We start from the raw sequence: 20,311 nt of genomic DNA on the forward strand, positions 1-20,311 counted from the left end.
GTCAACCTTGTATTATTTTACTGTTAGAACTCGCTATTATATTTGGCAAAATTAGCATTTTTTCGAATGCCAGTTAGCACATTTTTCATGGTCAAGAATCAACTCGAAGGAAGCATTTTTTTTTCGAAGAGTTGATATTTTCAAGTGGGAGTAAACAGAAATCGAACTAAAATGTTGAAAATTTATCGTAATCTTGTTACCATTTTTTCAGACGAACATCAATCACATTTTTCAATTTTTAGGTCTAACGAGAGATTTATCTGAGCGTACAAAAAAAAAAAACGGATTCGGAGAAACCTGAATCGAAAACACGTGCTTAAAAATATCTCATAATATACATAAAATTTTAGACTCAAATGCTGAAGTCTATTTCTTGAATTTCAGAGAATTTCATAATCAAAGGGCTGAAAGTATAAGAAATTGTAACTCCGCCAGTTTTGAGCAGAATTTATGTTTTTCCTTTTTTTCCCTCATTTTGAACGTTTGAGAGTATACCTTCCTCCCAGACCGGTTAGTTGTTGACACTCACGTGGCATTTTTCAAAAAGTTATCCAAACGAAAACCAGCGCACTGAATTTATCAGTAAATTTTGAGCTGCAATTCACTTCCTTGATGTTGGCTAAGTTTTGATTTTAGAGTGACCCAGTCTTCAAAATGGAAATCACAGCCTTCGAAAACCTACAATTCTATGCCAGTATAACTTTTTTTGTAACTGGCAATTTTTTTTGTACATTCCTTTCCTTCATAATGGGTTTCCTCTAGCACTTTCCTTTTTTTTTTTGGATAAAGCCATGTCCCTCTATAATTTTCAATTCGGCGCACTTTGCGACTTTCACGAGCAAAACTGAAACGAAAGAATAAAATTACAAGCCCACCATAGGCAGAACTTTATGCTCGTAGCACTAGGTAAGCTTTAATACTGACAGAAATTGCTCATAGGAATGAAGATGGTGCTGAGTTTGTAATTACAAAAGTAAAAAAAATTGATGGATTTTCATGCAAGGGTTATTACCCTTGAAAGATTCATCCCTCGTTAAAAATTCAGAGCAGCCAAGAATTCAGCAAACGCGAACGAAAATTTCAACTTTGAATGTCTTTCTCAACGTTGTTAGGAAAACACCTGATGACGCGAGATGAAATGAGAAACATCATGCTATACCCGCGAATATCAAAACAGGCATTAATTATGCAATTTATTCAACTCTAAGACTGGGTATGAAATTAGGCATTACTTATGCAATTCTATTAACACTATCGAAATGATATTTTATACTTCGTCGTCATTGTAGTATGGATTCACGTGGTATTTTCATTGATTATGCGGTGGGAGGGGAGGGGGATTTTCCTGGAGGTTTTCATATGAAATTGTGGAAATCTTATTGGCAGAAGCAAACTGCATTGCCATCGCATATGTTGAACTTATCCTTGGACTCTGGAGAGAGAGAGGCTGAAAATGAAAATAATTTCTGGACTCGAACTTTTCATTTCATTACTCGAATGATTCAACTTTCCTACCCAAATGAAGCCCACAATTGACGAGCTCTAAAAAGCGACGAAAACAAACACGCAGACGAAAATTCGGCATCAAATTCGATATCGTGCAGTACACCTACGAGTACGACAAATGAAAACGCATCGTAGTGTAAAACGAGAAAAACCCTCGGCCATGCCGAGTCCGAAAGTAATAGTATTGCAAATGGCAAATGGTACGAAATCTTGAGCCCGCGGTCAGATTATTTGTAATTTGCGTGTTCGCTGATTCGTACGAGAATTTGATAAAATTACACTGGCCATAGCCGCGAGATAAATTCGATGACCAATGCGTATCCTCTTTTTGATACGAAATCGACTGCGCAAGAATTCGATGTGTGTGTTTTTTCCCCTTCTCTCTGACTCTGTACCTATAATGTTTCTCGTTCTTTTCGCGTGTGTGTTTATTTTATGTACTACTGAAATTCCATTCGTAGGTATTTTAGAGTGAGAAGCACTCATAGGATGGGTGAAGTTGAAGTTCATCATGTAATTACCTCACGTCGGCGAAAATTCCGTCGTTACTCATTTAAATGAAGTAATACATCATCTGCGAGAGTTTTGATTAAAACCGTATGCATTTTGGATGTAAATTAATGTGTAAAATTGTTACGAAACATGTCGCGTTGTAATTACCGTATCAGCGAGATGAAGAAATTTTCGCTGAATTTTCAAATACTAAGTATTTTAAGTAGTACGTACTTCTGTGTGTTGTATTTTGGTTTATTTTATACCTATGGTTGTTTCTCGAGCATGAGATTCTATTAAAATTTTTCGTTATGTATGGTTCGATTTTGTAGGTTAATGTCAATAGCCTGAGGATGAAAATTTCAGTTCATTTTTTGGACTTTTTTTTTCGAAGATAAACTTGTGTAATTTTTGAATGATTGAGTCAAAAAATTCTTGGATCAAAATTTGTCCGCACAAGATGAAAAAAACGTGGTGATTTTTTATAAAGACGTCTCTCTCTGTCTGAACATTGGCTTTGCTTTATGAGTTACAGTACATGGTTTTGTACTAGATACTCACAAATCATGCGTTTCAGAATCTAAATTTGGCAACAACGCACTATAAAAATGTATGAAAGCGCAGCTTTGAAGTACAAAGCTTCATTTTATATTGTTGTGTTGCTCATTTCCATGTTATCAATTATCATTTTGTAATTTCCACGTTTATTGTTTTGAATTTGATGTTGTATTATGTAAATCTGGCAATAGTGCAGTGAAACCCCTTCTAAAATTGATTTCATGGATGAAAAATTATGAGCGAATTCTACTCTAAACTTTCTCCTAAAATGTACTTTTATACTCTCATACCTATCGTTATTGCATTTCTGGTCACGAATTTCAACTTTCTAGAATCTAAGTTTGGCAACAGCGCATTGTAAAAATACGTGGAAGTGCAACTTTGAAGCACAAAGTTTCATTTTTTATTGTTGTGTTGCTCGTTGTTATGTAGCCTTGTGTTTTCTGTGTTCATTGTCTGGAAATTTGATGTTTTATAGTGTAAATCTGGCAACAGTGCTTTTCAAATCACTATAAAATTCGTTTTAAATGCCAAAGATAACGAGTGAATTTATTCTAATTTTTGGTCTCCAATTTTCTCACCGTCATGCCCACTTTTATTGCCCTTCTGGCCTTGAATTGAATTTTCCAGAATCCAAGTTTGGCAACAGCGCATTGTAAAAATGCGTGAAATTTCAACTTTGAACTACGAAGTCTCATTTTCTATTGTGTCGTCGCTCATTGTTATGTAGCCTGGTGATTTCTGCGTTCATTGTCTCAAAATTTGATATTTTCTGATATAAATTTGGCAACACTGCTTTTCAAATCATTATGGAATTTGTTTGAAAGGCGAAAGATTACGAGTGAATTTGTTCTAATTTCTAATTTTTGGTCTCCAATTTTCTCACCATCATGCCCACCTTTATTGCACTTCTGGCCTTGAATTCAACTTTCCAGAATCTAAGTTTGGCAACAGCGCATTGTAAATTTTGTAAGCCTTAGCAATTTTGATTTTTGAAGAATAATTGTCTGTTCATTTTTACATGAGATGCATAATGGAGCAAAACTTTCATTTGCCAACAAAAAGTCTGGAAAGTCATACGCTGTAGTCATTTTCTTTGTGATTTTTAAAATTTTAACAATGTACATTTGGCAACGCCCTGAAATTTCAAGGACTCTTGTTAAATCAAACAGACTATTAGTTGTCTAAATTTCTATTATTTCTGTAAGTATCGAATCACTAATCATTGTGCGTCACTTGTTAACACATTAGTAGGGCAACCCAAAATATGCTCTCATTCAACCTAAAATATTCAATATATATTCGATTTTTTGAGGTGAAATATTCGACAAAAATATTCGATTACCCCCAAAATATTCGAAAATATTCGAAATTAAATTTGGTGTCGTTTCACTCGCCTTTACAAGCACATTACAAAAATGGCTACATTGTTGGGTTTTGTTTCCTAAATCACATGCACTATTCGCAATTTCACAAAATGGAACAAAATTGTTGAATTAAAATTCTATTTTGATTGTCAAAAAAAGAAAAAAAAATCTAAGCTTAATTTAAAATTCAATCTTCATCATCATTTCATCAATCATCAATATCGTCATCATTCAAAAGAGCCATTTTTTTCATCTTCAACATTCTGTGAAAATGACGTTTCCCATGTTGCGATTCTCAAAATGCAAAAATTTCCAAAATATTCAAAAATATTCAAAAATATTCGATAAATTGTGAAATATGTGGTAATTTTTGACAAAAATATTCAAATAGCAATCAAATATGTGAAAATATTCATTTTAAGGCAAAATATTCGAAAATATTCGAAATGAAGTAGGTCTTAAATGAAAGGCAATTTTCTGAAATGTAAAATGATTTTGTTACATTTGTAATCAGAGTGCAACAAAAAAACATTCAAAAAAATATATTGGGTTGCCCTACACATTAGTTTGACACCATAAAATGGAAATTTGGCAACAATGCATTGCACTGCAACTTTTATGCAAAATGCATCTCCAAACATGAAGAATAACGCGAGAATTCTCTCAAATATTCTACATTTTAATTTTCATCTCACTTTTATACCTACTAAGTATTGTTTTTGCAATTGTGACCTTGAATTCAACCTTCCAGAATCTAAATGTGGCAACGCTGCATCGCAAAAATGCATGAAAACACTGTTTTAAAGTAAATTGATGCTAAATTTTCATTACTTGATCGTTTTCCGTCACATGTATATGGCTGGTTACTACTGACTTTTTGAGACCTGGAACTCGATAGTCGAAGTTGAAATTTGGCAACGTCGCTGTGTAAAAGTCTTCATCTAGCACTGATATTGCGTGTGATCGTGATGAAGTTTTCAATCAATTTTTTAAATTTCGTTTCTGTTTGTGTTCTAAATGTATTTCTATGGAGATCATTTTCAAGTTGATGTTCCAAAATGGAACATTGGCAACGTTCCATTATAAAAAAAATGAAATCATTATGGTTTGTAGTGTGACAGTTTTTGAATGAAATGCTATGACGAAGTACCTAGGTATTGTCTAACCCTCCTTAGTTCCCAGCTTCATTTCTGTCCCTAAAATCCCCTTTCCAGAATCTAAGTTTGGCAACCGTGCATTCCACTAGACTAGAATATTGGACCAGAAATGTCTCCATTTATATTTATTTACTTACCCTTTCTTCAGTCTGTTTCCAAGATGTTTTCTTCAGCATGAAACTCAGCAGATGTAACTTAATGAACATTATTCTTCAGAAAGCTGAACTTGATTAAAAGTTTTCAATAGTGAAAATTGTTTTTTTTTCGGATTATTTTTGGACTTGGAAGATATTTCTGTTTTTGTGAAATTACGGAGTTTGTCTGCCATTTTTTTTTCTGTCCAAGAAACATGACTTACCTATTTTCTGTAATTTTCCTCTCGTCGTCTCCATTAAACATCTTATCGAAGGTAACATTATTTTGTGATTATTCAGCAAAGATTAAATAAATAAATAAAGGCAAATATAATATTTTTTTTATTTTGTTACAATGTATTCATACTTTTTTTTTTAACTTAGAATTTTTGTTCAAATCGCAAAATTTTGTAGCCTAATAATTTACACTACAGGTAAAAATATTACAATAGGTACATTCAAATGATTAATGAATGCTCTCTTCTCGAGAGATAAGGGGGGAGAGAAGGGGGAGAGAGAAAGAGAGACTAAACAATATTCAAAAATTCATTCGAATTGGAAATAAAAAGGTTTTTTTTTGTAAATTTTTTTAAATAAATAAAATACTAAATACACATACAGTACATAATATATTTTTATTCACGACTTTTAAAATATATTTATAATAACTTTCGGAATGGTACCGCATGACTTTTTTAAAGTATATCGATATACCCTAACGTGAATAAAAAAATAAATAATTAAAAAACAATAATAAAGAAAAAACAAAATAGGAAAAATAAAAACAACAATTCATCGGGGAAAAATTCGCCGATTTTTTTTTATATATTAAAGCTATTAACCTAATGAAAAAAAAATCGCTTCAACTATCACTTTCTCGTTTTTAAAATCTATAAATTATACACATTTTCTAGGTCGAGTTTTTTTTTTTTTAATTTAATTTTTGTTCAATTTATCTTAAATTTGGCGATAAAGTTAAAAGAGTGATTACACAAGCAGACACGTTATTTTCTAAATATATGAAAAAAAATTAATAAATAAATTTTACAATCGAGTACGTAACAATGAGACGATGGATGAGGTTTTGTCTCTATTTTTTTTTTTGTTTACTTTTCTTTATATTGTATAAATGCAGGTTTTTTTGTTTTTTTTTTCATCTCGTATTCTTTGAAGAATAAATGTAGGTACTTGTAGAAAAAGTAATAAAATTATTTACTCGCGGTTGTTTTTTCGTTTGTTTTGTTCTATATGTATTAGGTATAAAATTAACGGGTTGTTGAATTATTATAATAAGGTACAAATTATCCGTATAAATACAAATTATTACATAATTTTCGAGATAGCTTTATTTATAATAGCGTTTGTATGTAGGTATGTATAAATCGGAGGAAAACTATTTATAAAGAAGGAAAAAAAACCGACAATACGTGTTTTTTCGACTTTTCTTTTTTCGTTTTTCGTACAAGAAGAAGACAAAAAAAAAGTATATTTCTGTCGCGCTTATTATGTATGTATAGGTATTTAAGTAAGAGAAGATGCACCGTGACGAATTGATTGTATATTCATAAGAGATTTATGTAGCTGTACTAAATAATACTGAATTTTTGTAATAACTCGCCGATCTAGTAGAATCTGCAATAATCAATCGAGTCGTGTTAATCAGATGGTACACAGAGAGAAGCAAGCTAGAGTACAGAGATAGGGGGCGAAATTTTATCGTAAATCCCTTATTTGTTTACCTTGTATCGGTGATTTCGAACCAGAACGATCGGAATGCGCTGCACCGACTTGTTGTGCGTTTTGTTGAGCTGCCTGTTGCCTGGCTTTTAATTCTAATTCTTGGGCTAATTCTGCGGAAACAAAAGAAACAAAAATAATCTATGTAAATATGGTACGATTGGGTAGTGGAAAATGTACGTAGATATAATATAAAAGCGTAAAATCGATTACACAATCGAGTGTCATGAAATGAAAATTACCCGGACGAAAGACCGAAAGACGACGACGTGTTGGTGAAGGAAAAATATACTATACTAAAAGTAAATCGAGTACAACCCACGCGTTTGTAGCCTTTGGCGTAGTTAGGTCACACCGTGGCTATAGATCATATATAGGTGGCTTTTATTTCCATTTGTGTGTGTTGTTGTGTGTGAGGAGGCTGAGGGTGTGCTGCGAGTGAGTGGTAAGTATATTTGGTTGGGATAATAACGACGAATATTTATAAATGCGTAACGTTTTTTGGGAATTGTGTTTTGCATAAAAAGACGACGAGAACGAAGAGAAGATCGAGGTCCCGCTGGCTAACAAGAAACCTATTACTCAAGTTTTTAGTAAATAAATCCCTCTCTCTGTCGTTGGTTAAATTCGAATTTGACTTCGCCCTCGAACATCTCGTATATAGTCAGGCCTTTTACACTCTAAATCGAATTTCCAATAACGACTTGAACGATGTCGACGACGACGACGACGACAACAACCACAGTCACGATGACGATGACGAGGACGATTTACATAAATATTAAATGTTCGCTTCGCTTATTACCTCTCCTTTTACGCGTCTATTATTACGGGTTTCTTTCATTTTTCATTCTTCATAAGTGTAATTTAAATTGCGCGTTTCGATTTGTTGGAAATTTTTCATCGCTGCTGACGAAGCTGCGAGTAAATAAATAAAAAATAGGCTAATTCGAGAAACCAAAAACGTGCGGACAGCTCGGTTAATTTCGATTTTCCAATTCTCGATATGTCGCGATGTAAAGTACATGGAAGAAGAAAAAAAACGATTATGTTGAACAATCTTAAAACCGAGAAGGGATTATACGAGCTTTAAACGGGAGGCGAACAGGAGAAAAAAAAAGGGCTGCCGCGATCATCTTGTACGCGAAAGAACACAAGTTCAATTTAAATAAAAAACAACGCTGAAAGATGATCAAATTTAAATATCGAAAACGGGGCGAGAAAATACATTTCGGATTACATTTTAAAAACTACCCCCCTGCTCGAGTCTCGTCTCGGTCGCGTACTTATATATACCATTCCAATTTCAACAATATAACTTCTCGATGGAAAGAAAATAAACAAACGAGATATACGAAACGTATAATATTCGTATTTTTTAAGATTACCTTATGACTGTAGGTTTTTATTATTCTTTTCCCCCTTTTTTTTAAACACCCTCCTGTTTCGAAATAATCTTCGTAATTTAAGGTAAACAATCGCCTTCTTCCCTCCGATTAATCTGGCTAGTGTTAAAGAACGCGCCTATACACTCGGTGTTCGAGGTAGGTAGGTGTCGTAAACGCAGAGTGCTGTGTTTTTGTAGCCTTTTGTGAAATTGATGCTGAAACGAGGAGGGCAGTGGGTGCAGAAATGCTGGTAAAAGGTCACTGTGTGGAAAAAAGAGATGGAGTGTGGAAGGGAAAGGAATCAGGTTAGTGAGGGAGAAAAGGGCGATGAGTTTGGAGATTTTTTGGTCAGTTTTGGGGTTTTTATGAAGATTTTGAAAAGAGTTTCTCACTTCTCAGTTTCACTGAGGTTTTTAATTTTTAATCGAAATGTGCTGTTACACTGTATTTTGAAATTCAGAAGGGAGGTGAAACAGATGTTAGATTTTTACCTTTCATTAATTTGTGTACCTAGTTCAGTTATCTTAAACTGTTCCAAGATGTAACAATTTCTGGTTTGTTTGTTTTTCAGATGATTCTGATCCTTTTCAAGATCCGCCAATTACAAATTTTTCCAGATTTTGATCAATGGTAAGAATTTTTTGAAGTATCATTATTGTTTTTGGGGTAGTTATATTTGGAACTCATCGCTTCTCACCAAAAAAGAGCACCTGGTTTTGGCTGAAAAAAAAACAGGGCTCGTACTCGGTTACCTTTGAAGTAACCAAGTTACTAAAGTGTTATTAAAAGTAGCTTTTTGGTTACTTTTTCAACGTCTTGATCACTAAAGTTGATGTTTTCATACAAATTTTTAAAAAAGGTCAAAGTTTTGATTTTTGGAAAAAGTTGGCAAAAAATCACGCTTTCTAGCGAAATTACTTAAAAATTTCAAATTCCAAAAGATCCCACCTTTTTTCAAAAATTTTCCAAAAGTCTAGTTTTTTGCCAGAAATTGCCAAAAAGCCCCTTAAATTGTCTAAGTTTCGTTTTTTCCCAAAAATTGCAATAAAGTCTCAATTTGTTGCCAAAAAATTGCAAAGTATGTAGTTCATCTTTTCAAAATTAAAAACCAGAAGATTTTAACTGAAATTTGCTTTTCTACATTAAAATGTTCAGCTCACGTTTTGTCACTTTCAAAGTTTCTTTTTTTTTGGGGGGGGGGGAGGGAGAAATTGAGTACCTCCAATTGGAAATTCACTGCTGTGAGTGCTATCTCATTTTTATTAGCTTTTAGCTTTTAGTCGATTAAAGTGTTTTCAAAAAGAGCTTTTAATTCAATTTTTTTTTTCAAAAAGTGATTTCATGGGTCAATTTTTTCCCAACTTGAAAAATTCTGTTCACCGAAAAATTTGATAAAATTTTTATGAGCTTTCCAAAGATTTGCAAATTTTTCTCATTGTCAGTATGGGGAATGAAAAGTTGAAAATTGATGAAATTGGACATTAAACATGAAAATGGTGACTCCTAAAAATGTCAAAAAATTAAACTGTTCTAAATAATTGGAGATTTTCATAAACCTCGAGTTGTTTACCTTGATTTTTTGGAATTCAAAAGTTTTGGAACCAATACACCCCTCGATTAAATTCACAAAATCAACTTTTTGCTTGGATTTTTTCAAACATTCATCAAAGTCGGTGAACAAATTTTAATTTTACTATTAACTCAAATCGAAAATAAAGTGAGGGTTTTCCAAATTCACTCATTTTTTGACAGGTGTTTCCTTTGACGCTCCAGTAAAGTACCTAATCATAATAATTTTCCATTTCAAATCCCCTAGAGGTTGACAATGTGCCTCCTTGACTTAGTTTGAGGTTCATATTTCAAGGTTCACTTAACTTGAAGCAGATTTTCAAAATCAACGATTTTTTGAAAAGCTGGAATTTCAAATTTTTGAGATGAAAGTTCAGAAAATTTAAACATGAGAGAAAAGTAGGAATTTACACACCTTTCATTTTCTTAGTCTCAAACTAATTTCAAAAATGAGATTTCAACTAAATACTCCTCTTAGGGCCTAAAGACCCTCCCCTCTAATTTGACTAATATTCAAAAACAGAAGTTGAAGTAAAGTGGCATGACGATTGTGATTTATTTGGATATTTGGAAGCACCTGATTTCAAGTATCGATTCATTTTTTGATCTGACCCCTCCCCCCTTCTATCAATTAATGCCCTCCAAACATGGTTAAAATTTAGATCTTCAAAGACGCTGGTTTCGAATATCACTTTTTCTTTTTGAAAAATTAAGAGAATGTGAGTAACGTGTAGTTCCTCGCTAATTTGAGGTAGCTTCGAATATCTGCTTTTTATTTCATGAATTTGATTTTTAGATTCTTTTTTCAGCCCTCCCCCCTTCACTTTTTTCAAAATAGGAAACATGGAGGGATCGAATAAGTAAAAGTAACAAATATTTCGACCATTTCCGTTCATGCTTTTACACGTCTTGTTGAAACTGTTTTTTGAAGCATTTTTTTATTTTTTTGGATTTAATTTCTGAATAAGAGCTTGAGACTGTGGTAAAAATTGAATACCTTTTTCAAAAGTTTTGAAAATAAGCACTTCTGTGTGCTGTAATAGTATATTACGTGACAGGAGCGGAAAGTATGCGATTAACGAGTGCGAAGTTTAAGGAGCGAGGCGAAGCCGAGCGACTTAAATCGCACAAGTTAATCGCGTTACTGTCCAATTCTGTCGCGTATACTATTTTAATTTCATATGAGAGGAAAATAAAAGCTGAAATTTTAAAAAATGGCTAATTTCGAATTTGTAAACATGTGCGGAAAACAGTCACTTTCCTCCCTAGGGAGGAAAGTAACTGTTTTCCGCACATGTTTAGGTAGATGCGTTAAAGACGTATTTTCCAACCACAAAACTGTCTAGGAAACTACTCATTTTCCGATCATATGAAATTAAAATTCAATTCTTTAAAAATTGTGCCCTTGGTCTCTCGAGTTCAGTTTATTTATATATGTTTTCAGTCTATCTAATTCGTTCAGAATTGTTTATTGAGAGATTTACAATTCAGTTTTGTATGATCAAAGATGTTTTGTTGGATGTACCAAATTTTTCAAAAAAAATTTTAGGGTATGGAATAAACCTGGTTTCTTCTCTACGAATTACGAGTGTATGTATTCTTTGACGAGGTATGTTTTCTTTTTTTGTTGCTGAAGCAAAAAAATGCTCTTTGATATTATTCGAAAAGGACCTCATTTTTGATGATTGCACGTTCTTGATATGTATTTGGCTTAAGAGGAAGAGGAGGATGACGGACGAGAATCTTTTACATATTTTTAATTTTTGGAAATGTGCGAAAAAAAACACGTATTGTTTCAGTACTTGGCAAAACTTTGATTTTCATTTGAATGAATTTTTACCTGCAAAACGTGAGTTGGGAGTGAGGGTAAGAATAGGCATTGTTGAGAATTGGTCCAAATTTTTGAAATTTCGTCTGCTGGATTTTTATGAGATAAAATGTGAGAGGGGGTGCAAAGGAAGAATGAAAATTTAAATGTTTTTGAATAAGTATTTTTTTAGATGTTATTTTTTTATACACCGTACCTTATCAAGATGAACAAGGAGTCTGTTCGTCGTAAAAGTGATAATTTTTTGTAAAAAGCTGAAGTACACATACTTTCAATGAGTTCCTCCTCTATTTGTTTACTGAGTTAAAATTTCTTTTATACGTATCAAGAGCTCGAGTTTTTTGAGTGAGTTGCTACCTGGACTAGGTACTTATTTTGGTAAATTTTCAGTAAATTTTTTTTCTGAAAGATGATTGGGGCACAGGAAGGGCAAAAAAACATCACCAAAAAGGAAATTTTGAAAATAGACATAGGTACCGAAAATGAAATGATTGATTTTTTTCTCAAATCTTCCTGTCAACACGATTTCGACGACGAATCTACTACCTGCCGATCTATACCTAGTTGTTGACGCATTTATGAATAAAAATACGAAGTAGGAAGATGAACGGCGCGAATATTATCAAATTTATTCTTCATTCACCTTAGCGAAATACGCGTATACGAAATGTCGAGGGAAAATATGAAGCTAATCCTACAGGAAGCAACCCTCTCGAGAACGATGTAAATTTGCGAGTAGAGAATAAGAAAGAACACAGTGCGCTGCTGACGAAAAAATATCACCATCTGGGAGCAGAGTTTATGTACGTATAATATAGGTACGAAAGCCACGGAACCTTTGTCGAAACGTACACCTTATAAAAGTCAACTTGACAAGCGGTTGATGTAGTAAGTATACGAAGACGAAGAAATTTAGTGGTAAAAATCGCGTCGGAGTCAATTTTCTTTTATTCGGTTGTTATTGTTTTCTTTGTCTGGTCGAATCGACGAGGGGATATTGCTGGAGTACTTGTCGTCGTCATCGTCATCGTCGTCGCTGCATCCGGGGTTATCTTTTTTAAAAAATCTTCGCGAGGTTAATATAAAATATACGTGGGTTATACGCAGATCGAGGCGCTGCGGAGGAGGCGAGACAGCGAGATGAAAAAAAAATGAGAATAAGAGAAGTTGACGATATAAAACGAACCGGGGCGTGAAATTGAATAAGCATCGGATTTGCGAAAAACGTCGCGCGGTGACGGTTTATAACAACGAGAGAGTTCACGCCAGCGAGAAGGCATAGTAGTAAAAATTATTCCAAGTTCTTTGTTTTTTATCGTGTTTGAACATAAGTGTTATTTAAATGCGAATAGCGACGACGAAGTGCGCTTATTTGGCAGTACACGAGAAGGTAGAGGAGCCGCAGGAGGTCCCGCGCCCCAATACGCTATCCTACGAGGAGGAATAATTTTGAAAAATGGATATCGCTTATGTGATATAGTCGACGTAATCGTTCATGAAAACCTCAAAAGCGAGAGTAAAAAATCTAGACTAATTTCGGTTGTACGCTTTTAGACGCGTATCTACATATACTCGTATACGTATGTGTATTTACACGCGAAAAGATACACTCGCTTTATTATTCGTATTATGCATGCATGAAGGGTGAAAATTCCATTTGCAATAAACTGTATCATTTACGAATTTGTAATTCAACACCCAAACGATAACACATTCCAATTTGCACGCAACATATTCATCCCCCACCTCCATTAGTTGCGGTGGGATTCCCATATATACAAATTTTTTCCTTCCCTGCAACACTGTACTCGTATAAGATACGATGATGGCGTACTAACTTGGCAGCGAATCGTATAAACTACTTATGAGCTTTGCAATGAAATCAAAACAAGCTAATGCCTCGAGTTGTTTAGGGGATTGGAAGTTTGATGCTGCGAATGCGACCCGCGGAACAGAATACGACGACGATGATAATGACGACGAAGACGAAGACGAAGACGAGCAGTTTTGGAATAAGTTTTAGTCTATCGACGACGTACGTACGTACATAAGACATTAACTTACCAGGATAATTTGTCCAAAATGCAGCTCCAGTGCTGGAAATGAGATCTAAGGCGGAATAATTCCAAGACTTTTCGTTCGGAGTATCGGTGGATGATGATTGATGCTGAGATGCACCACTACTGCCGCTGCTAGCACTACCTCCTCCGCTACCATTAAATACTCCGCTGCTAATCGCCTCGGAGACGGCTTGGAGTTGTTCGCTGGTCGTTGGTACACGTTCGGATTTCTCTTTCTCCTTCTCTTTGTCGCGTTCCCGATCGTAGGTTACATATTCTGCAATAGCAAGTGAATTTCGTCAACGTGGTCGTTGATTTAGATTCGAAAACGAGGGGCGAGGGGAGGGGGTTATGAGAGCCTGTAAATTTGGAATTCGCTCGATTGTCCTTATCGTGTGGCTTACGTTATCTTCTATATAGAAGTGTTTTGCAACTGTTTGAAGTTACTCTGATGATACTCATTTTGCCTATGAAGATGCATAAATGTAAGCTTTCGAGCTCGGGTGGCTTGAAGGGAAACAAAAGCGGGTAGATTGAAATCGCAGAAGCCAATCAGAGTCAAAATTTCATCGTTTTTTGTCAAATATTCTCTGGAAACTGCTTTGGAACATCTCATAATTCTCAATAGTGTTCTGAAGTAACGGGGTGAGCTTCCAATTTAAATAGGAAGTTTTTAATTGAAAACGATAAATGCTGTTTTTGGGTTTGTGAGTTGACTGTTTTTGGGGGGGGGGGGGATTTTTCGATTATTGTTCGAAAATTATTTGCGAATTTTGAAAGAAATTAATGTTACCTTTGAAGAAAAAATGTTGATTGGAGGGGGGGGGGGTTCAGAATTGTTGATACAAGTGATAATGTCCTATAACCCTCATGATTTAGACTCTGATGGTTTTGAATTTTTTTTGGGGGGGGGGCTTTGGTATAATAGGCTGGATTTTCTTCGTTATTCTCATCATATTTTTATGTATTAAAAAGGCGAGGAAAATGCATTTCAAAGGTTTAAAAATTCCTGAAAATTGATTTTTTGTTGTTGACGAGTGCTTAAAAGCAACTTTTTTTCATTTTTTCCTCGAGTTTTGGTATTTTTATTATTTTTGAAGTCAGTTTTCCTTTCAAGTCTTCAAGTTTTATTCGAAATTGTTTTGATAGAAGTTTATTGATCATCATTTTCCACACCTAATCTCACTGATGGTTGTTGGAGGGGGGAGAGGACGCCTTTTTATTTTGTAAAATCCAAGATTTTTTGTTTGAATGCCAAACTTTAGGGCTCCTGTGAAGTGGGTGAAAATTTTGGAGGAGGATTCGTTGAAATTTTTTAAAAAATTTTAAATTGGAAATTGAGGTATTTTTAGATATATTCAAATTAATGCTTTAATGCTATATCTAAGGATAGGTAAAATTAAAAAATTTTGAGAAATCCACCACGTTTTTATTAAATTTGAAAAAAAATGAATGTGGCATACCTATTGTTTGTCATGACTTCAATGACGCTGATTTCGAATTTTAACTCATTTTCCTGCATGGCCCCTCTCCTAAACCTCACAATGAGCCCCCAAATTTCAAAAAAAAAAAAAATGAAAATTTCGTGTGATAAATGATTTGCTTGATTTTTGGGAATGTTTATTTTGAGTTTTGATTTACTAGATACTTGTTTGACACGAGCTTTCTAAACCTTCACATTGAGCTCTCGAATATCAAAAAAATTGAACAATTCATGCGATGTATGGTTTTTCTGGATTTTTAGAGGTACAGTTTTCAAATTTTGATGTCCTTTTTACATGAAAAAATCCGAGACTCCACCATAAGCCCCCTCACAAATTGAACAATTCATGTAATCTGCTTTATTTGGAGGGGAAGGGGGATTTTTAGAGGTGTTATTTTCGAATTTTGATGTTCTTTCTCCATACTACTCTCTTGAATTTTGTCATAAGCCACCGAACTTATAAAAAATTTAGAAATTTGTTTGACCTATATTTTTTTTTTTTTTTTTGGTTTTCAGAGGTACCTACTGTTTTCGAATTTTGATGTCCATTTTCGATACGAGCCTCCTAACCCCTCACAATGAGCCTCTGAATTCCAAAAAAAAAAAAAAAAAATGAAAAAATCATTTGACTTTTTAGTTTGCTGAATTTTTAGAAGTGCTGATTTCAAGTTTTGATGTCCTTTTTCGAAACGAGCCTCCTGAACCCCCACATTAAGCTCTCTAATATCGAAAAATCGAACAAAATTCCATGTGACCAAAGGCATTTTTTCATCTTTAGAGATGCTGTTTTCGAATTTCGATGTCCGTTTTCGATACGAGCCTCCTAAGCCCTTCACAATGAGCTTCCAAATTCCAAATTCCAAAAAAAAAAATCCTGTGAATTGAAGTTTGCTGAATTTTTAGATGTGCTGATTTCAAGTTTTGATGTCCTTTTTCGAAACGAGCCTCCTGAACTCCCACATTAAGCTCTCTAATATCGAAAAATCGAACAAAATTCCATGTGACCAAAGGTATTTTTTCATCTTTAGAGCTGCTGTTTTCGAATTTCGATGTCCGTTTTCGATACGAGCCTCCTAAGCCCTTCACAATGAGCTTCCAAATTCCAAAAAAAAAAAAAAAAATCCTGTGAATTGAAGTTTGCTGAATTTTTAGATGTGCTGATTTCGAGATTTGATGTCTTTTTCCTGCACGAGCCTTCTATACCCCATTATTATAAGCTCTCGAGTATCAAAAAATCAAACAATTCGTGTAACCAATGTTGTTGTTGTTGTTTTTTTCAATTTTTAGATAAACAACTTATGAATTTTGATGTATTTTTTCGATACACGAGCCTCCCACACCATAAGCTTTCAAACTTTGAAAAAATTCAAGAATTCACGTGATCTGTGTTTTTTTTTTTTTTTTTGATTTTTTGCGGTACAATTTTTTAATTTTGATGCACTTTTTCGATACAAGCCTCCGAAACCCCTCCCAATGAACTTCCAAATTTTGAAAAAAATTGAAAAACTTTTATGAGTTTGCTAAATTTTCAGAGGTGCTGATTTCGAATTTTAACTTGGGTTTTTGATATGAGAGCTTTCTAAACTCGTACAATAAGCCTTCGAATTTCAAAAAAAAAAAAAAAAAAAAAAATTGAAAAAATGAAAAATTTGGATTACTTATGATTTGCTGGATTTTCAGAGGTGCTGATTTCGAATTTTGGCTCACTTTTTTGATTCAAGCCTCCACATTTCAAAAGAATTGAAAAATTCTCGCGATTTAATTTTTTTTTTGAATTCTTGTGACCTACGATTTGTTGGGTTTTTTATTAATGCTCATTACGAATTTTCACTTATTTTTTCGCTACTATAGTCACCTGAACTTGTCGATAGACTCAAATTTTAATCGAAAATACCACATAATCGAATTCCGATACGAACGATATCCATGTTTAACTATCGCGAATAAAATCTACTCATCTGCGTAATTTTTCACCGGCTACTTTTTCCAAATAAATGATTACGAGAAAACAACTAGCCCCCCTCCCCCGTTCTTCTCATCCATTCTAGTCGAATATTGATGCTAAATTCTAAAAATAAAAAAATCGTCACAACTTACCATTTAATAATCGTAAAACTTCGGTATTGGACGTAGTCGATTTAATTGCTTCTTCTAGTTGATTTCTTCGTTTCATTTCATGATCTAATTGATCTTGTAAACGTCTCCTAGTCGCCTTTTCCTTCTTATATCTTTTCTGAAAGTCAACTGTAACATAAAAAAAAAAGCAAAGGGAATATCCCACGTTATATAATTTTCAATCGTATTACTTTATTGTTATTTTTATTAGGTATTTTTCTTTTTTGCCTCGCTGCGTGTGTAGTTTGTACATGTACAGTAGCGACGAACGACGAATCATCGCATATTACGTCGAGGAATTCTCTTCGCAAGGAAGAGTCGTCTCCTTTTTCTTTTTTTTTTCGAACGCACATATATGTACGTACGCGCGGACGCGATATAAAAAATAATAACCACACACGCTATAGCAAGAAAAAAATATTCTTTTATATTTTCGTTTAAAATAACACACGTTATAACTGGCGTATTTTTTTTTTTCTTCTTTTACTCATCTCTTTACGTTTATCTATAAAATAAAGAGAGAACAAAGAGCAAATATTTCGTTTGATATTACTATTCGGTGGGTATCCCTTTTTTTTTCTTCTCCAGTACTGCAGCAGCGTACCTATATATGTATACGATGTGGTAAAAGCAGTAGCGCCAAAATTACTCTCTACGCGTACGGGAGAAATTGACGAAAAATCAAAAATATTTATTTGAAAATTGTTTCTCCTTTGTCATGCGTTCGTTCGTTGCGGTAGAAAGAAAGTTTTATTTTATTTAAACAGAAACGACGAGCACCTAAGCGGAAGAGGTCTGTATGAAAAAGAATAAGAGTATACGTGCATATTGGGTTTGTCGGTATGTTTCATCGTTTGTAGCTCGTATGTAGTGCTTGGTTAATGGAATACTATTCATGTACTGTGTGTATACGAGTGGGTAGTAGAGGTAGGGGGGGTTGAAAAGGAGGAAAAGCAGCATCGTCGTCATTGCCAACTATACGTACATACGAGCTAGTACGTATAAGAAGAGAGCGCAAAAAAATAGAAGAAAAAATGCTGAATAAGTTGAAAATTTCTAAAAAGCTCGCACAGTACAGGCGGGAAAGGAAAAAAAAAGATGGCGAAACAAACAAACTGAAAATGATGAAAATAAAATCGCTCTGTGGCGAGTTTTTCTCGGCGTGTGTGCGGCCCCCCTGCACCTGGTGTGCCCCATCGTCGAGTCTCGTCGTCAAATAATCACGGCGTACGGTATTCATATTCGCGAGGCATATTCATTTGCATGTTTTCAAGTGTGGTGGAATATATAAATGAAAGAGAGTCGAGTTGAAAATTACACAAATACACTGTTTACAGAAGAAGAAAACGAGACGACCACTCGACGTTGTTGTAGCAGTGGAGTTTTCGCTTTTCTATTAACTGTCGTTTTCAATTTACGTATACCTTGCGTCGTGTTGTCGGGGACGAAGGGATGGAGAAAAAAAAAAGAAGAGAGGGTGAGAGAACTTCTTCGACGGGGGCAGAAGAACGCCGCAACAAAGTAATTAATATAAATGCTTCATTTGACCGGAAACGTTACAACGGCCAGTCGTATAAATTAAATTGACGTTTTGAGTTTTGATCGAGTGTTGAACACGGCTGTTGAGCTGGCATGGCGTTTTGCAGGGTGACGTAAAACAGTTGAATATTTATTCGACTTTTTGGATGGTTATCGAATTGGTCGGGTCAGGTGATTGGCTAATGGACGAAAATGTCGAATGGAAGGATTATACGATTTGCAAATTGATGGGAATCGGAGGAGTACAATCGAGAGACTGTTAAACGCTCATTTATATGTATAATTTTAATTTGAGGGGGTTGAACCCGCTCCTCTGTACTAGCTACTGAAGAAATATCGTGCCCAAGTTCAATATGTTGGGTAGCATACTTATTGTTTATTCTCGTTTTCTAATTGATCCAATAAATTAATCAAAAATGATAAATTACTCCATCTAGTTTAATTTTTCAAAAAATAGTATAAGTGCTTTTAAAACCAAAATATTATTGTGTTGTAAGCACTTTAAAAATGAATGTCTATGTCAATGGAGTTCAAATTCATATTTTTTAGCTGTAATATTTCCAACATCTTCAGCAAACCATCACAAAATTTGAACTATTCGAAATTTTTTTCTCGATGGTTTTTTTCAAGTGTTGAAGGCTCGAGAGAGCTAAAAATCAGATTCAGAATTAGCGACTCAAAAAAAATATGCACGTCACTATGCTCAATTCACTGTACATTGAATTCCAAATTTCTAAACTCACGAGCTGGCTCAAAAAAGCTCATATATAGCAAAAAATTGGTCAGATTTGGAGCCAACGACTCAAAAATCACATCATTATCAAATTTGAGCTCTTCTAAGATGTTTCTTTCCAGTGCATTTCTTCAAATGATGAATTTTCGTCAAATTTTGAGAAGTTCAAAAGGGTGAAAATTCAAATTCAGAATCATCGACTCAAAAGATGGATTATAATGTTCCATTTTTTTCATTTACTAATTTTAAAACTCAATACCAAGCTCAAAAAAAAGCTCACAATAAAAATTGGTTGGATTTAAAACCAACCACTCAAAAATCACGTCATTATTCATTAAACAATTCGAGCTGTTCAAATTTTCCCCATCTTTTTCCGCTGATGACAAATTTCAAATTTCAATCAGTGGTCCAGAAAATAAAGTCTTCTAAAATCACACAGTCTTACGAGTGAATTTTTCTATTTCAAAATTCCAAACAGTGGCATTTTTGCCCTTTGGAAGAAATCTCAAATTCAGATGACATTTTGTCACGCTGAAGTCGTAAACTTGATTTATATTCAACTCTAGAATTGAAGATTTTGATCTGAAGCAATTGTCAAGTAACATTTGGTTTCGATCGAAAAATAATTATCCTGAATTCGAGTTT

The 20,311-nt window shown here is 34.1% G+C and overlaps 1 protein-coding gene across 6 annotated transcripts in view; it reads right to left on the reverse strand.

Annotated features, from left to right (window-relative positions):
* Positions 1-5,533: 5,533 nt before the first annotated feature.
* The window catches only part of dac (dachshund), a 254,479-nt gene continuing 239,701 nt past the window's right edge, over positions 5,534-20,311 (reverse strand). For 5 of the 6 annotated variants that reach the window (XM_065354036.1, XM_065354035.1, XM_065354034.1 and 2 more), the window contains 4 exons: positions 17,377-17,523; positions 13,801-14,073; positions 6,954-7,064; positions 5,534-6,846 (listed from right to left, as the gene is read on the reverse strand). In XM_065354036.1, coding sequence (XP_065210108.1) covers positions 6,788-6,846; positions 6,954-7,064; positions 13,801-14,073; positions 17,377-17,523 — 590 coding nt within the window. In that variant the 3' untranslated portion in view covers positions 5,534-6,787. The remainder of the gene's footprint in view (positions 6,847-6,953; positions 7,065-13,800; positions 14,074-17,376; positions 17,524-20,311) is intronic. The other variant, XM_065354037.1, reaches the window with a different exon arrangement.

This window comes from Planococcus citri, chromosome 3, assembly GCF_950023065.1.
Source record: "Planococcus citri chromosome 3, ihPlaCitr1.1, whole genome shotgun sequence".
NCBI lineage: Eukaryota > Metazoa > Arthropoda > Insecta > Hemiptera > Pseudococcidae > Planococcus > Planococcus citri.